Source organism: Phalacrocorax aristotelis, chromosome 1 (genome assembly GCF_949628215.1).
Source record: "Phalacrocorax aristotelis chromosome 1, bGulAri2.1, whole genome shotgun sequence".
NCBI lineage: Eukaryota > Metazoa > Chordata > Aves > Suliformes > Phalacrocoracidae > Phalacrocorax > Phalacrocorax aristotelis.
The window spans coordinates 95544954-95559017 of NC_134276.1; the positions used below are offsets into that span (position 1 = coordinate 95544954).

Sequence of the window (14064 nt, forward strand, 5' to 3'; positions counted from 1 at the left end):
GCCAGTGTCTTTGCAATATAGGAAGGCTTAAGTAAAGTTCTCTCAGGCTTGAGACAGTGAGTCTTTCCATGAAGACTAGAGTCCTAAATTTTCTGATGAAAGATTAAATTAGAGATTGAGGATGATTGCAAATGGATTTATTTTTTTTTTAGCAGCTTTGAATACAAGACTAGTAGGACTACCTGTATTTGCAGGTGCAATACTTAAGACCCATTATACACATGCTATAATATAACTGAGATGAGATAGTTATCAGTTTTGTGATGATCCACATGAAATATTGGCTGTGGCACTTCCAGCATCACCCATTTTTCTTCAGGATCTTTATTTGTATCCAGTATTATGGAAATAGAAATAAGTATAGATTTAGAAGTATACAAAAACTTAGATTAAATTTGGGACTATGTAGGTTCTTTGCATAGAAAGTCACTAGCCTGTATACTAAGAATAGAATAAAATAATAGTGTCTGAATTAGCTATTCCAGAACAAAAATAATTTTTGCAGTTAAACTGAGATCAGTTCCATTTGCATCCAAATGAACAGCTCTGTCATGCTTTCTCAAAGCATTATCAGCATGCTGAAAATCAATTGATTGAATAAACTTTCTCAGGTGGGTTAATCCATTGCTGCTTTATATATTTGCCCTGAGGAAGAGCAGTTAAGGGTAATAAAATGCACATCAAATGAATAAAGGATTGCTTTTGCACTCTCAGGTTGATAAGGGTAGTCACAGGTTCATATCTACTGTAATGTCCCAGCACTCGACATTCTTACTTTCCCCAGTAATTAGGGTCTTCTCTTAGGGGCCTGTTTCTCTCTAATGTGTGGTAGCCTAAGCGACAAAGCATCTTCCTCTATAGCAAGTTCTAAACATGATATGATATTCTTCCAATAGTGGAAGAATACTTTCTCCCTCTTACTGTAATACAAAGTATTTTCATCCTATTATGTAAGTAGTATGAAGCTAGGAGATCCAGTCCCCTTGGAAATTTTACAAAATGCCCATAATGCTGAGCAGCTCAACCACTGCTGATTATCTGCTCATATGGGCAAGTTATAAATGTGAGTTTCTGTTAGATTACTTTGTGGCTGAAGTGTTAAGCAAGTGTATCAATCCAAATGGAGTTATTTCAGTATTTCCACATAGAATTGACACGCAGAGTTCTGGAAGCTCTTTAAAATTGTCTGCTCGCATGAAAGGAATTAAATTGTCTATCTGTAAAATTTATCTAGGCAATTGTGTTAATTTAATTTCACTTACCGTGTATGTTGCTTTCATATACTTTGTCTACCAAAGCATTCTCTGTCAGGCAGGGTTCTGTCATGCCCCCCACAGTGGGCTTAATGTCATTACAGAGAAGAGAGATGCAATTCTGCTCTAACTTACCTTTTCTTCTTTACTAGCTTTTCATAGTCAGTATGGTTGAAGCCTCTGACTAGGAAAGCACTCAGAATCAAGATCGGAAAGCGTAACTCAATTCTATTTCTGGGTCTGATCGTTATCACAGTCTACCCCACAAAGATAAACATGGAAATACTAAGTAGTTCTGCTTGTCTTACTACCGTTAACCGAAGGCTTCCGTATGATTGTGTAGAGTGTTCATTCAGTAAAAGCCACAATACATCATTCCTGTAACATCTGAAGTTCTGTGAAAAAGATTAAATTGTCTGACATTATGAGAAATCAAAGAATACATTGTTCACGTCAAAGTAAGCAAGAGATAAGTTCTACAAAGGATGTAACTACAAAACTAATATAATAAAAAAGATACTGTAAAAGAGCTCTAATAAGGTGCTATCTGGATTCCTCCTTCTTATCAGAAAGATGGTGGGTAAGGTCCAGTTGTATTTCAGAATAAGAAAAAATTGCAAGTGTGTGAAAAATCATTACTTTTAACCAAATTGAGAAACAGAATAAAAGATCAGAAGGGACATACTGAATTTACTGGTAAGTCCTTGTGTGGTATGTACAAGGTATTCTTGCAGTGAAGCTAGCTGTTTGTTTGGGGTTTTTGGTTGGTTATGGAGGTTTTCTCATTATGTTTTTTCTTAAATTGATTTTGTCACACTTATTTACACTTACCGCATAGTATGGCACAGTTGGAAATGTCTTAAATTTGTAACTGATGTATCTAGGATGTGATGGATAAATAATGAAATATACTGTGGGGGTGTTCATCCTATCCTGGTCCTCACGATAAAAAGATTAATTCTTTGTCCAAAAGACTTCTCTGAGGCTTTGCTTTTAACACGGGTGCTAGTTACTTGAGTGCTAATGAGCACTGTTAAAAAATTGTGGTCATTTACAACTCTCCTTCAGTGCAATTTGTGCGTCTTCATTGATTGTTTTTTTTTCCCCAGAAAGCATAAATGGTGGTTATAATCAAACACAGCAACTGAAAAGTTACGAATCATATAAACAGTAGTTATTTTCTTTGAGGGGGAAAAAAAAAAAGCATTGTCAGTGCCAGAAACAAGTTGTTGTTTTTTTTTCTTTCCCCTCCCATAAAGGTGTAGCAGAGAAGACACAACTTCTGAAACTAAATGTTCCTGCAACCTTCATGCTTGTCGCTCTGGATGAAGGTCCAGGTCCTCCAATTAAATACCAGTATGCTGAACTGGGGAAGCTATACACTGTTGTGTCACAACTGATCCGTTGTTGCAATGTGTCATCACGGATGCAGTCTTCTATCAACGGTATAGTGAATTCTAACTTTTCCTTAGATTAATTGAATATGTCAGCAAATTTCTTCGGTGCATATTTAGCTATTATGGATAAATGGATTAGCTGGAAGAATGTTTGCCTTTTATGTTTAGCAACTCCTCTTGTTCAAAGACAGAAATCTCTTTGTTGTAAGCAAAACTGATTTGCTATACCAATATACTGAAAAGCACAAGACAAATCTGTTCTGTATTTTATGCTTCTTGGCTTATTCCTTAAAGATATAGGAAGAGAGTTGAGTAGCAAAGTAGTAGTTTCTTGATTGCAAAATAGTAATGATTTTAGAATAGGTTAAGGTTATTGTATAGAGTTGCATAAAAATCTTTTGATTCTGAGTAGGCAATAAAATAATAGGTTACTTTCATGTTACCAGTACAAAAGTAATCTGTACAGGAGAAAGACTACAGCAAGCTCTGAAATAGTTAACGCTGCTTATCAGGAAAGAGATCTTGCATTGTTGTGAATAGCTCTTGAAAATCATTTGGTGCTTGTTCGCAGTCAAGAAGACAAACAGAAGCCAGCCTTTAATTTATAAAAGATAAAGAATCAGCTAGAAATTGGTCGACCACAGTACAAATCATTAATATCTCCAGCAGTTGAATAGAGTGCAGTTATTTTTGAGAAATGGTGACAGAATATTGGGCTATATGGACTTTATAGCCTGTATATGTACACATTCTATTAAGCATATTTTAGAAAACCTAATTAGGAGTCTGTAGAGAAGCTATTCAATGGCAAACTCATTACAGCTTGATGTGTCAGGCTATAAAGTCAATAGGCTAGACTGTGCTACAGTAAGATTAAAGAACTGATAATTTTACTGTGCTATAATGTCAAGAACCATATGGTAATTTTGATTTGGTTTTGTTTCCAGTGCATTATTTGAGGCTTACACTGAAAACACATTCTACCTATGAAAAAGAATTGTATATTCACTGTATTCGTAATGTTGTACTAAAAAAAATACTTTGTATGAACATTACTCTTGCTAGTAGTAATGATTACTCTTTGCACAGTAAAGGTATTTTTTCCTTCAGCATATTTAGTCAGAAAAGTTCTCCCTTGGACTTCTGGGCATCTTCAAACAATAGCTAAAAACACTGCTAAATTTAGAAAAATCAACAGCCTTTCCTTCCTCAAAATGAAGATTACTAAATAAGATACATTAACTAGTCTTCTTTCAAGAGCATATTATTTCTCTCTACACTCTAGACATTCCAGATGGGACGGTTCTGACATATTCCTCTGAATCCTTTCCCATTGCCTAGTGAAGTAAATAGACCCTGTGTCCTAAAATACAATAGATTTGGGCTGCGTTACACAAGCAGTGAAGCAGATAAATTCAAGAGATAAGAGGATTTCACTGAGGAAGCTGTCAGTAATTTCTCCTCCTGCATGTGAACATGTCTCCAGCTGTTCTGCTTTGATTGTCACTGTGTAATTTTATCTGAGGGGGAGAAGTAGTGCTCTTGGGCAGCAAGTGTCAAGCTTCACAATCAAAAAAACTTCCTTGTCTCATACCATAGTATTTTTCAAAGAAAATCAACTGTTAGGGAGGGGTTGGGTTTTTCTCCATCTATTGTTTTTTGACGAGCTACATCAATTTATATTTTGTTGTGCCTACCCTGAAAGTACTTCAGTACGTTTTCATCTGTAATAACTGTTTGTTTTAGGTAATCCCCCACTTGCCAACCCTTATGGTGATCCTAATTTATCTCAACCTATAATGGCACTTCAGCAGAACGTAGCAGACATTTTGTTTGTGAGAACTAGTTATGTGAAGAAAATTATTGAAGATTGCAGCAATTCTGAAGAGACCATCAAATTACTTCGTTTCTGCTGTTGGGAGAATCCTCAGTTCTCTTCCACTGTCCTCAGTGAACTTCTTTGGCAGGTAAAAATAAAAAGCTAGAAGAAAGATGGGCATATAAATGTGTATGATGCAAGGTTCTATATTTATATATAGGAGTGTCATATTAAATACTGAACAGGTGCTCGATAAATGAACTTTCCTGAACATCCTCTGTCAGTATTTACACTCTTAGGTCTACACATCACATCGGAGTACTATGAGAACTCCTTTTATGAGTTTAGGAAAGCAATCAACCTTTTGTGAGTGAGGAACGCTATGTTAAGGGTGGAAAATACGTAGACTGAGGTGGTCTTTATGTATTGCAAGAGCATTTCCTTTGGCTTTTCTATCATTATCCATAAAAGAGCTTCTCATGTTGCATGGAAAGTTAGAATCATTTCCTAAGATCTCCCTTGTATTTATGTGGAGTATATTCGTAAGGTTCTTCTTTACAAGTCTGCAGAACATACTTGGCTTCAGCCTCAGGAAAGAATCTTTGGGACTGTCTTGTTTTTCCTTTGTAGTCTCTGTAATGTTAGTCACACTTCTCCACTCCAAATAAATTTTTGGTTCTGTTAGCTCATCTTTTTATTTACCCTATTTTTTTTCCACGTGAACATCACATTTTTCTATGTCCTTTTGTTTGACACTTGAACAAATCAAAATAAAAATCACTTTACTGATATTTTACTAGCCATGTATTTTAAATTTTAGGATAACCTTTGAAGATAACCTTTGATTGTACTTTCAGTGAAAAATAGCATTTTGTAATTTTGCTTTTCTAAAGGTATTTTTTTTTTAAGGTAGCTTCTTCAGCATTTCGTGCTTAAGGCTTGAGATCAATTCTCTTAGAAACTCCTGAGGAAACATTTTATCCTTTACAAAACCTACTATATTTTAAACAAACAAACAAACAAACAAAAAACCCCAAACAAACAAACCAAAACCACAACCCCCCAAAAAAGGTGACAAAACCAACATTTTTTTTTAAAAAAAAAGTATGCATTGTATCTTAATACCCTTTAATTTAAAGTAAACTTCACTTCAAATTAGCTGTGTTCTTGCATTGCACCATGTAATCTACGCGCTTCAAGAGCTGCTTTCTTATATTCTCCGCATTTTTACTTTCTAAGGTTGCATATTCATATACATATGAGCTTCGACCGTATTTGGATCTGCTTCTGCAAATCCTATTAATTGAGGACTCTTGGCAAACTCACAGGTTAGTATTTACCTATCGTTTTATAATTCAAGATTATTATGTTTTGTACAGCTTATTTTCCCAGTGGTTGCTAGTCCTTTCAAGAGGTTTGTTTTTAAATATATATTAAATCAAAATACAGGAATAAAGCATTTTTTCCACCTTTATCTCAGTTTTTGAGACAAATCTATAATTTTTCACCTTGACCTTCCTTACTGTTGGGAAACTTGCTACTTATCACTATAAACCCAAGATTTTTCACATACAGGAGAATGTGGCATTTAGGCTAAACTTGTTAGTATTTACTATGAGGTGCTCTAGATCGGTTCTTAGAAACATCTCATTCAAGAGGGTCTGATGGTAGCCTGGTCTTACTAAGAAGCACATCAGTAGTAGTGATACCAAGACGTGGATAAAGTGTGAACTTGGGAGAAAAGCAAATTTCGTACATAAATATTCTGTACGTGATTACATTTCAATCGAATTTTAACTTCAATATATTAAATATTTATCCAGTTTCAAACCTGATTTTCATATATCTACAGAATAAGGCTTTTGAAAGTTGAGATTTAAAAAAATTAATTATTGCAAATACTATTTCAGAGAATAGTCAATTGCTCAGATGTTTTGTAGAGCAGTGGGTGAAGTAACACAAAATAAATGTAATCAGCATAGTACTTGTCAATATTTCAAGATGTCACTGTTTCTTAATAAGTGAATATAGGTAGTACCGGATTTACTAAATCATTTGCAACCATGTCTCATATGACATTTAAAATACTTCGAGTAAGAGCACACTTGCGGTGTGCGATAAGGATCTTGGACTGAACTCATGGACTTAATGTGTAGAAGTAGACTGTGCTCTTGGGATTTTATCAGTTGCCTAGCCTTACTTTAGAAGATACTGTAAGAGAAGATGGTGTTCTGGTTTACCACACTTAACAACCTGAAGACTTGAGTTGAAGGGTTTTCTTCATTTTCCTTATAGGCATTACAGCGTAGGTAAGGGATGAGAATACCCTGTATACATAGGCTTTTCAGTTTTGCATATGTATGTATAAGTAATGCATATATAATGCAGTTTGCTTATATTTTCTTCCTGATAAACAAATAATTTCATGAGATGTCTTTAAGTTCACAGAATGCTGGAGGATGGGCATACTTTAGTAGATGAGAAGTAAAATAAATATATTTCAGGGTGGAAATACAGGTGAGAAATCATGGAAGTGGTTGTTTGGGATAGTGCTATGTTTAAAATACTGGGGTGTGAAGGACGTTGAATGTTGCAGTATGGCTTTCACTATACTTGTATTATTTAAGGTTGCAGTATCAGGAAGAACAGTATTCCTTGGAATTGTGTTAGGCTTCAGCAGAGGGGTATTAAGTGGCCAGCTGCAGTCATCCTTTGATTTCTTGCTGCCACTTCTGGCAGTAACTGGAAGTACTGGTCTCTGTACTGTTCTTGGTTTTGCTATGATAATCATAGAGTTTTCATGATCTTTGTCTTCTCTTTCAAAACAAACAAACAAACAAACAAAAAATAGCGTAACTGTCCACAGTAAACAGTAATAACAAACATCATCTAATCTTAGGCAGTGTGCATACTTCAGTGCTCCTTATATCCTTGTACTGTGAGATGGCTGCTGCTGTTCTTTGGCATCAGACCCACTCTCATAAATTTCTCTTGATTTGACAAGTTAAGTGCCAAGTTTGGGATAATAGTGTTGTTACAAGTACCATTAAGTTAAACCAGCTGAAGTAAAACCCATCATCACTTTACAGACGGAGCCTAGGTTGCTGGCTGCCTGTAGTCTATTAGTTGACTGTTGCCAGGGCTATATGGAAAGAGGGCAATTGCTTTTCCTATAGTGAGTGTAGCTCTTTGAGACGACAGTGTAGGTTCTGTGCCCTCCTCTGACTTTTTTTCTAAGCCAAAAGTATGTAAATTCTCAGTTCTTGCACAGTTTCAGGGTGGCAGTTAATTCCTCTACCCCTTGTTCAAGAGCAGAAGGCACAGGAAGTGGGCTTCGTTCCAGGGAATGCCCATGTCCTTTATCCCCATGCACAAATATGTACCGTTCATTCCTCTTCAGAGGAATTGCATCTAAAAGAGTCTATCTTTAAGAAGCGTAACTATAAAGTAAGTAACCATTCTGTTGAGGATTTAACTGTTCCAGTTCTGTAAGGACCTATTGGGTTAACAGGTCTATTTTGTAAAAGCAGTTGATTTTAAAAATGAGTAATAAAAATTAACAAGCTAAAGTTGATTGCTGTGGTTAGAATTAATAATACTTACATGCTTTATATATCTCATTCAGAGAGTTTAAATACTACTAAACATGCTAAAATTAGAAGTTAGATATGTGATGTGTCAAGTTAGTTTTCTGATTTTAAAAAAAAAAAAAAAAGCGCCACAAACTATTCACTAAAACCAGAAGTCGGAATGCAAGCTATCTGTTTTATAATTACACTGTAAGTGAAGCCGTAATTTAAATACTAAAACTCTAACACTTGAAGCTTCAGTTTTGTTGGGTGTTTGTGTTTGGTGGTTTGTTTTTTGGTTTTTTGTTTTTTGCTTTTTGTTTTTTGTAGGATTCACAATGCACTTAAGGGAATCCCGGATGACAGGGATGGACTATTTGACACCATTCAGCGCTCTAAGAATCATTATCAGAAAAGAGCTTACCAGTGTATAAAGTGCATGGTAGCTCTCTTCAGCAACTGTCCTGTAGCTTACCAGATCCTTCAGGTGATAACTTTCATTCTGTTTCTTGCTGCTTTTTTTCCCCAGTTCTGTGTAGTTCAAAAAAACAAACCCCCCCAAAAAGACCCCACCAACCACAAAAACAAAAAGAACCCACCACCATTATTCAGTTTTCATTGCCTTGATGAAATTACAGCTTCCAAGTTGAATTCATTTGAACCTTGGAATATATCTGGGATTGAGATCATGGGAATGATACATACCATTGAGAACAATTTGGTTAAACTGAGATGCAGCTGCAGATCTGCAGCCTCCATTTGAAATTTGAAGTTTTCTTTGTGCAAAAAAGGGTATTTCAGGGAGTCTTTTAAACAGCAGCATATGTGCTGGTGGTCTTTTCTCAGATAGCTGGTGTATAGAAAGGGAAAAATACTTCTGTTTTGACGAACAGAGAGGAATAATTCTGAATTGTTAATTTTCTATCTGCAGAGCAATGGAGATTTGAAGAGAAAATGGACCTGGGCAGTAGAATGGCTTGGAGATGAGCTTGAGCGTAGACCATACACTGGCAATCCCCAGTATACCTATAATAACTGGTCTCCACCAATACAAAGCAATGAAACATCAAATGGCTACTTCCTAGAGAGATCGCACAGTGCTAGAATGACCCTTGCAAAAGCTTGTGAGCTCTGCCCAGAGGAGGTAAAGAATTAATTTCACTTCCAGTAAAAAAATTGAGTAAAGTACTTCTATAAATAATTACCCTTAGCAACACTCTCCAGTCATTATAGAGGTAACACATTTTATAAGTATTTTACAAATACAGATTTCTGGTTTTGTTGGCTTCAGTTACATACTCCTGTGCATTTTTCCACTTCTATTGCCGATTCTGTAGACATCTGTCACTTAAAGAATTAGCAATATAGAATTGAAATAGACCATATAAAGTAGATTATTAATTGGTCTGTTTTTCCAATAATATGTTGATAGTGGGAATTTTAAGGTAGTGTGTGGGGTTGGTTCTGGATAGAATAATTTATAATACGTTTTACCTAATTAAATCTAAATATTTCTTCAAACTTTAGGAACCAGATGATCCTGATGCACCAGATGAACATGAGTCTTCTCCGCCTGAAGATGCCCCACTGTATCCCCATTCACCTGGTTCCCAGTATCAACAGGTAAAAGCTCAGAGTTGCACCATTTATTTATTCAGAGGTGCAGGTTACCTTTTTTAGCATTTGTGGTAACTTAGGTTATAGGCATTTTGCCAGAAACATGTTATTGTGAAATAATCACACTTGGAGGAATCAGGATACACCTCCATTTTGCCAGCAACAGTTTCACCATCAGTGTTTCAGGTGAGAATTTTAATGTTACCAGATCAGGGATTAACATTAATCAGGGATTAATGTTACCAGATCAGGGATTAACTATCGATAGATGACCGATGTCATCACAGTCTAGTGACGTCTGTCTGTCTGTGTTGTCACAGTCTAGTGCGTACTGAATTTGATTCTGTCCTGTTTGTTGACATTGATAATGTTTTGTGAGGTGCTTTCTTGTTCTCTAATACAAAATCAAGCTTCAAGGCCTGAATTTCAGTTTGGGTGATTGGAAGGCTTTCAGAAAAAATGCAGATGGCTTTGTTATGTATAATTTGTGCTATGAACACTGATCTCTAAATCTTAAGTACATGTAAAATCTAAGTCTGTTTTTATGTTAAATGGCTGCTTTGTTAATATCTTTCAGTAGAAAGCCATATCTGAAAGAAATCATAACCAGGTTTTTTACTGAATTGAGTCAAGTATTAGATTCCCCCACTTAGTTGCCATTTTTTGTTCCAATTCATTTTATATATTCCACATCTGCTAATTTAATTTCCTTTCCTGCCCAAACCCATTTTCCCTCCATCTTGCTTTCCTTACTTGATGTTCTCAGCAGAGCAGTTGGTAAGTCACGCAGATTTTCCCCACTCCTTTCTGAGCTCCTGAGGTCAGACACATACCGTAACCTCACCGTTACCCGTGTGATGTGTTCACTTTCTTGCAAGAGATGGCATTTCTCACTAATGCACACAATCCTCATACTCCTGGTTTCTCCACTGTTGATTAAACTCTCAAAACAGTAGATGCTTCCATTTGCCAGGTGTGCGTGTGACTTTTTAAATTGGGACAGGATCTGGAGAAAACTTCTGGTCTAGATTTCATTCAGTTCTGTAACATTAAAGTTTTCCCTCTTAAAAATTAAAGTATGCTGCATAAAAACGGGTATGCTGCTTCCATTGACTTCGGAAAAAAAATCCAGCTGGTTGAATCTGTTGATAAAATATGTGCACAGTTTCATGTCCGTAGCACATAGGCAGCCTCTTTTCATCTCCCTTTTTTTCTTGCTGCTTTTGCTTTGCATGTAAATGCTTGTTATTCAAAAGCTTAGATTACTATTTTAACTAATCCTTTTACCTTCACAAGTTGAAAGTTTGTTTACCTTCTTTGTAAATTAAAAAGGGAAGTGAAAGATGCGATTCAGAGGAGTGAAGAAGCTGATGTGTGTTCACGTAGATACTACTACACAAGAAGTTCAGTGTCCTTGAGGATACTTTTCAGTAGTCTGAGTATAAAGGGGCAAAGCAAGTAACGGGTTAGGAAACGGTCCACAAGTGTAATGTCCCTTTAAAATGCTTGTGCTTTATTACAGAATAACCACGTGCATGGACAGCCATATACAGGCCCGGCAGCACATCATATGAACAACCCTCAGCGAACTGGCCAACGAGCACAAGAAAATTACGAAGGCAGTGAAGAAGTTTCCCCGCCTCAGACAAAAGATTAGTGAAATGCACATAATCAATTAACTTGCTCCATCAAGACTGTGCACCCAGGCCTTACAGTCCAACCTTTCTCTGTGTCTGGCTAATATTTAAAACTAGAAAAACTATTCCTAATCAACATGGAGTGGAGAGTCTATTCACTGTCTTATCTGCAGAAAATTGCTGTCAATATATAACCCGCCTGCAGTGGAAAGTGTATAGTGTTTTGTAATAAATGGCCTGATGCTAATGTGTAAATGGCAAAGGTGTATATAGTATATTAATGTTTGACTGTTAATTCTTGAGCAAGAAACATTTTTTTTGTCTTGAGACTCACAGATCTACAAAAACAAAAAAACAATTTCTTGGTATATCTGCTGCGCTCTGCGACCAGTGTTGCCTGCCTCATGGCAGTCGGATCAATTCCTTTACGAAAAAGCCTATCCATGTCAACCACAAAAATAGTTTCATGTTAATTCTTTGCCACTGGAGTCGATTTTACTATGAGCAACGTAATGGCTGGTAACCTTTTAATTATTTGGTTGATGTGGAAAATTGGTGATGTAACATTGTTTCTAGATCTTTTTTCATTGCCTTTTTCATTCTGGTCTTAGGTTAATCACTTTGAAGCTATAGTTATGCTGTAACATTTAGCATGGCTTCACACCAAGTTAGTGTAGCCAATGGGGGGGGGGGGGGGAGGGGGGGGGAGGGGGGAGGGGACCGTGACAGCAGTTGTCCCAAAGTGACAACTGTATTGCTCAGAACTTCTTCTTCCTACACCTAGACTATAAAATGGGGAGGGAAAAATGTGACAAGTGATTTTCAGTTTCACATACGTTCCTCACATCTGATGTTTGACAGTTCTGTCTCTGGGTGGGATAAAGAACACTTAGTTTTCAGTAATAGGAATTTAAAAGATTTAAAACAAATATGCAAAAATTTGCTATGCCAGGATGCCTGGAGCATAATAGACTGTATTTGGTGTGCTTGTTTTGTTTCTTTGGTAGAGCTTATTAGATAAACTTCTAACACTTTCCTTCTACTGCATCCCAGTGAAGCGGAAGTCAACAAAATCACACAGTACTTGTGAGTGCCACTGCACCAAGTTAACTTGCTGGTTTTCTGCTCGTTCACAGTTCTACTTGAAAGCGAGAATTGTCGTAGCTCTTTATCCATTATACAGGAAATCTTAACATTAGAAGCAGGGTTTAATGATAAAAGAAACTACTGGTTAGTCAAATACAATTCTGAGGTATCGCTATTCCAGAATAAACATTTGTTTAAAGACTTCAAGAAACGCATCAGTAAATACTGTATTTAAATGAAAATTGGTAACTTGAATGTGTGTAATTTTTTGGAACCTGTCTAAAAACCAAATACCCCTGCAAAACAGATACAGCCCACCCTATACTATTTAAATATTTTGCTGTTTTATTTTATAGAAATTATTTTGCTGAATTCACAAATAGAATTTGATTTAAGAAGAATGTTTTGTCCTGTGGTGTGTGTTGTTTTTGGGGTTTTTTTTAATTGGACTGCACAGAAAGCTGAATTCTGTGCAGTGGCACTATGCTGAATTCTGGAACAACAGTCACATTGAGATTCTGTGCACAAAAACAAATTGGCCCTTAAGAATAAAATAATCAGGACAACTACACTGTAAAAGTTTCTTAATGTGATTTATCTTGTACTTTTTGTATGTTTTTATATATACATATATATATTTAATGAGCACAAGCTTGATGGTGTTTTTTACAAATGAGTTGATAGAAACAAAGCTGCTTATCAAATTAAAGGTCTGTAGTTTTGAAATGAACAAAGGAAAATTCAGTCGCAAGTGCATTCTTATGCATTTAGTGTGATAAGGAAGGGACACAGAAGGTTTTTGAATATGCTGTGTAGCGGTGATCACTTTTATGCTTCCACGTTTCCCCGAGTGCTCAAGTTAATTCAGATTTCTTCATAGTTTTTTAGTAACACCATTTTACCTGGGCTTGCTAAACTTGGATAGTGTTCCCAGTTCTGTTTGGGGATGTTTGTTGGAGGTTTTAACTCAAAAATTCTACCCTGAGTACTCGAGCTGAAATAGTTCATATCTGTTTGGACCAGTAATTGTTAAACAAGCTATCTCAGAGGTGTTTAGTATGTATTTTTTACTACATAGGTGAAGTATAGTTCAGCCTTGCCAAATCTGTTTGCTTTCAATAGTGCAGTGATTGTAGGGACATGTCAAACCTGTGACACTTTGAGGCTGTGACTCTTCAGTCAAACACACCCGTGCCTGAATTGAGAGCGACTGCAGTGGCACTTGTTTTTCAGGCGGCAAATTGAGAGCATTGCGCACCTTTGTGACTCTGGAGGAGGACAGCCTGTGCTGCTGTTGGCAGCTGCTGCTTCTAGACGGATAGCTGCAGAGTAAAAGGTGCAATGTTTTCTTCGCCCTGGGCAAAACAATTTTGAATTGTACTTAACGAATACTGTACAAGCAAAAAGTTTTGCGTGCGTGTTACTGTCACAGCATTTCGGCAGTGCTCATTTTCAGGCGATACACAGTACCTCATTCATTGTGGATGGCACACTTTAAAACAGTAGTCCTCAAAGTGCCTAAAGATTTCATTCCCCCATCACTGATTTCAGTCCTGTTCAGAACAGTTACTAGGGAATCTCTGGTCTTCCATAAAGTGAGCCAATAAATAGTAAAGCAATTACTCGTGTTCCTGGCAATGTAACGTCAAATACGTGGGAACTGAGAATTCGTAGGTGATGTTATGT

General features: G+C 36.5%; 1 protein-coding gene across 2 annotated transcripts in view; it reads left to right on the top strand.

The window, feature by feature from the left end:
* The window catches only part of USP9X (ubiquitin specific peptidase 9 X-linked), a 103717-nt gene extending 91952 nt beyond the window's left edge, over positions 1 to 11765 (top strand). For both annotated transcript variants that reach the window (XM_075098254.1, XM_075098261.1), the window contains exons 39-45: positions 2513 to 2698; positions 4397 to 4617; positions 5709 to 5797; positions 8369 to 8525; positions 8970 to 9182; positions 9566 to 9661; positions 11178 to 11765. In XM_075098254.1, the coding sequence (XP_074954355.1) occupies positions 2513 to 2698; positions 4397 to 4617; positions 5709 to 5797; positions 8369 to 8525; positions 8970 to 9182; positions 9566 to 9661; positions 11178 to 11312 (1097 nt within the window). In that variant the 3' untranslated portion in view covers positions 11313 to 11765. The remainder of the gene's footprint in view (positions 1 to 2512; positions 2699 to 4396; positions 4618 to 5708; positions 5798 to 8368; positions 8526 to 8969; positions 9183 to 9565; positions 9662 to 11177) is intronic.
* Positions 11766 to 14064: the final 2299 nt, after the last annotated feature.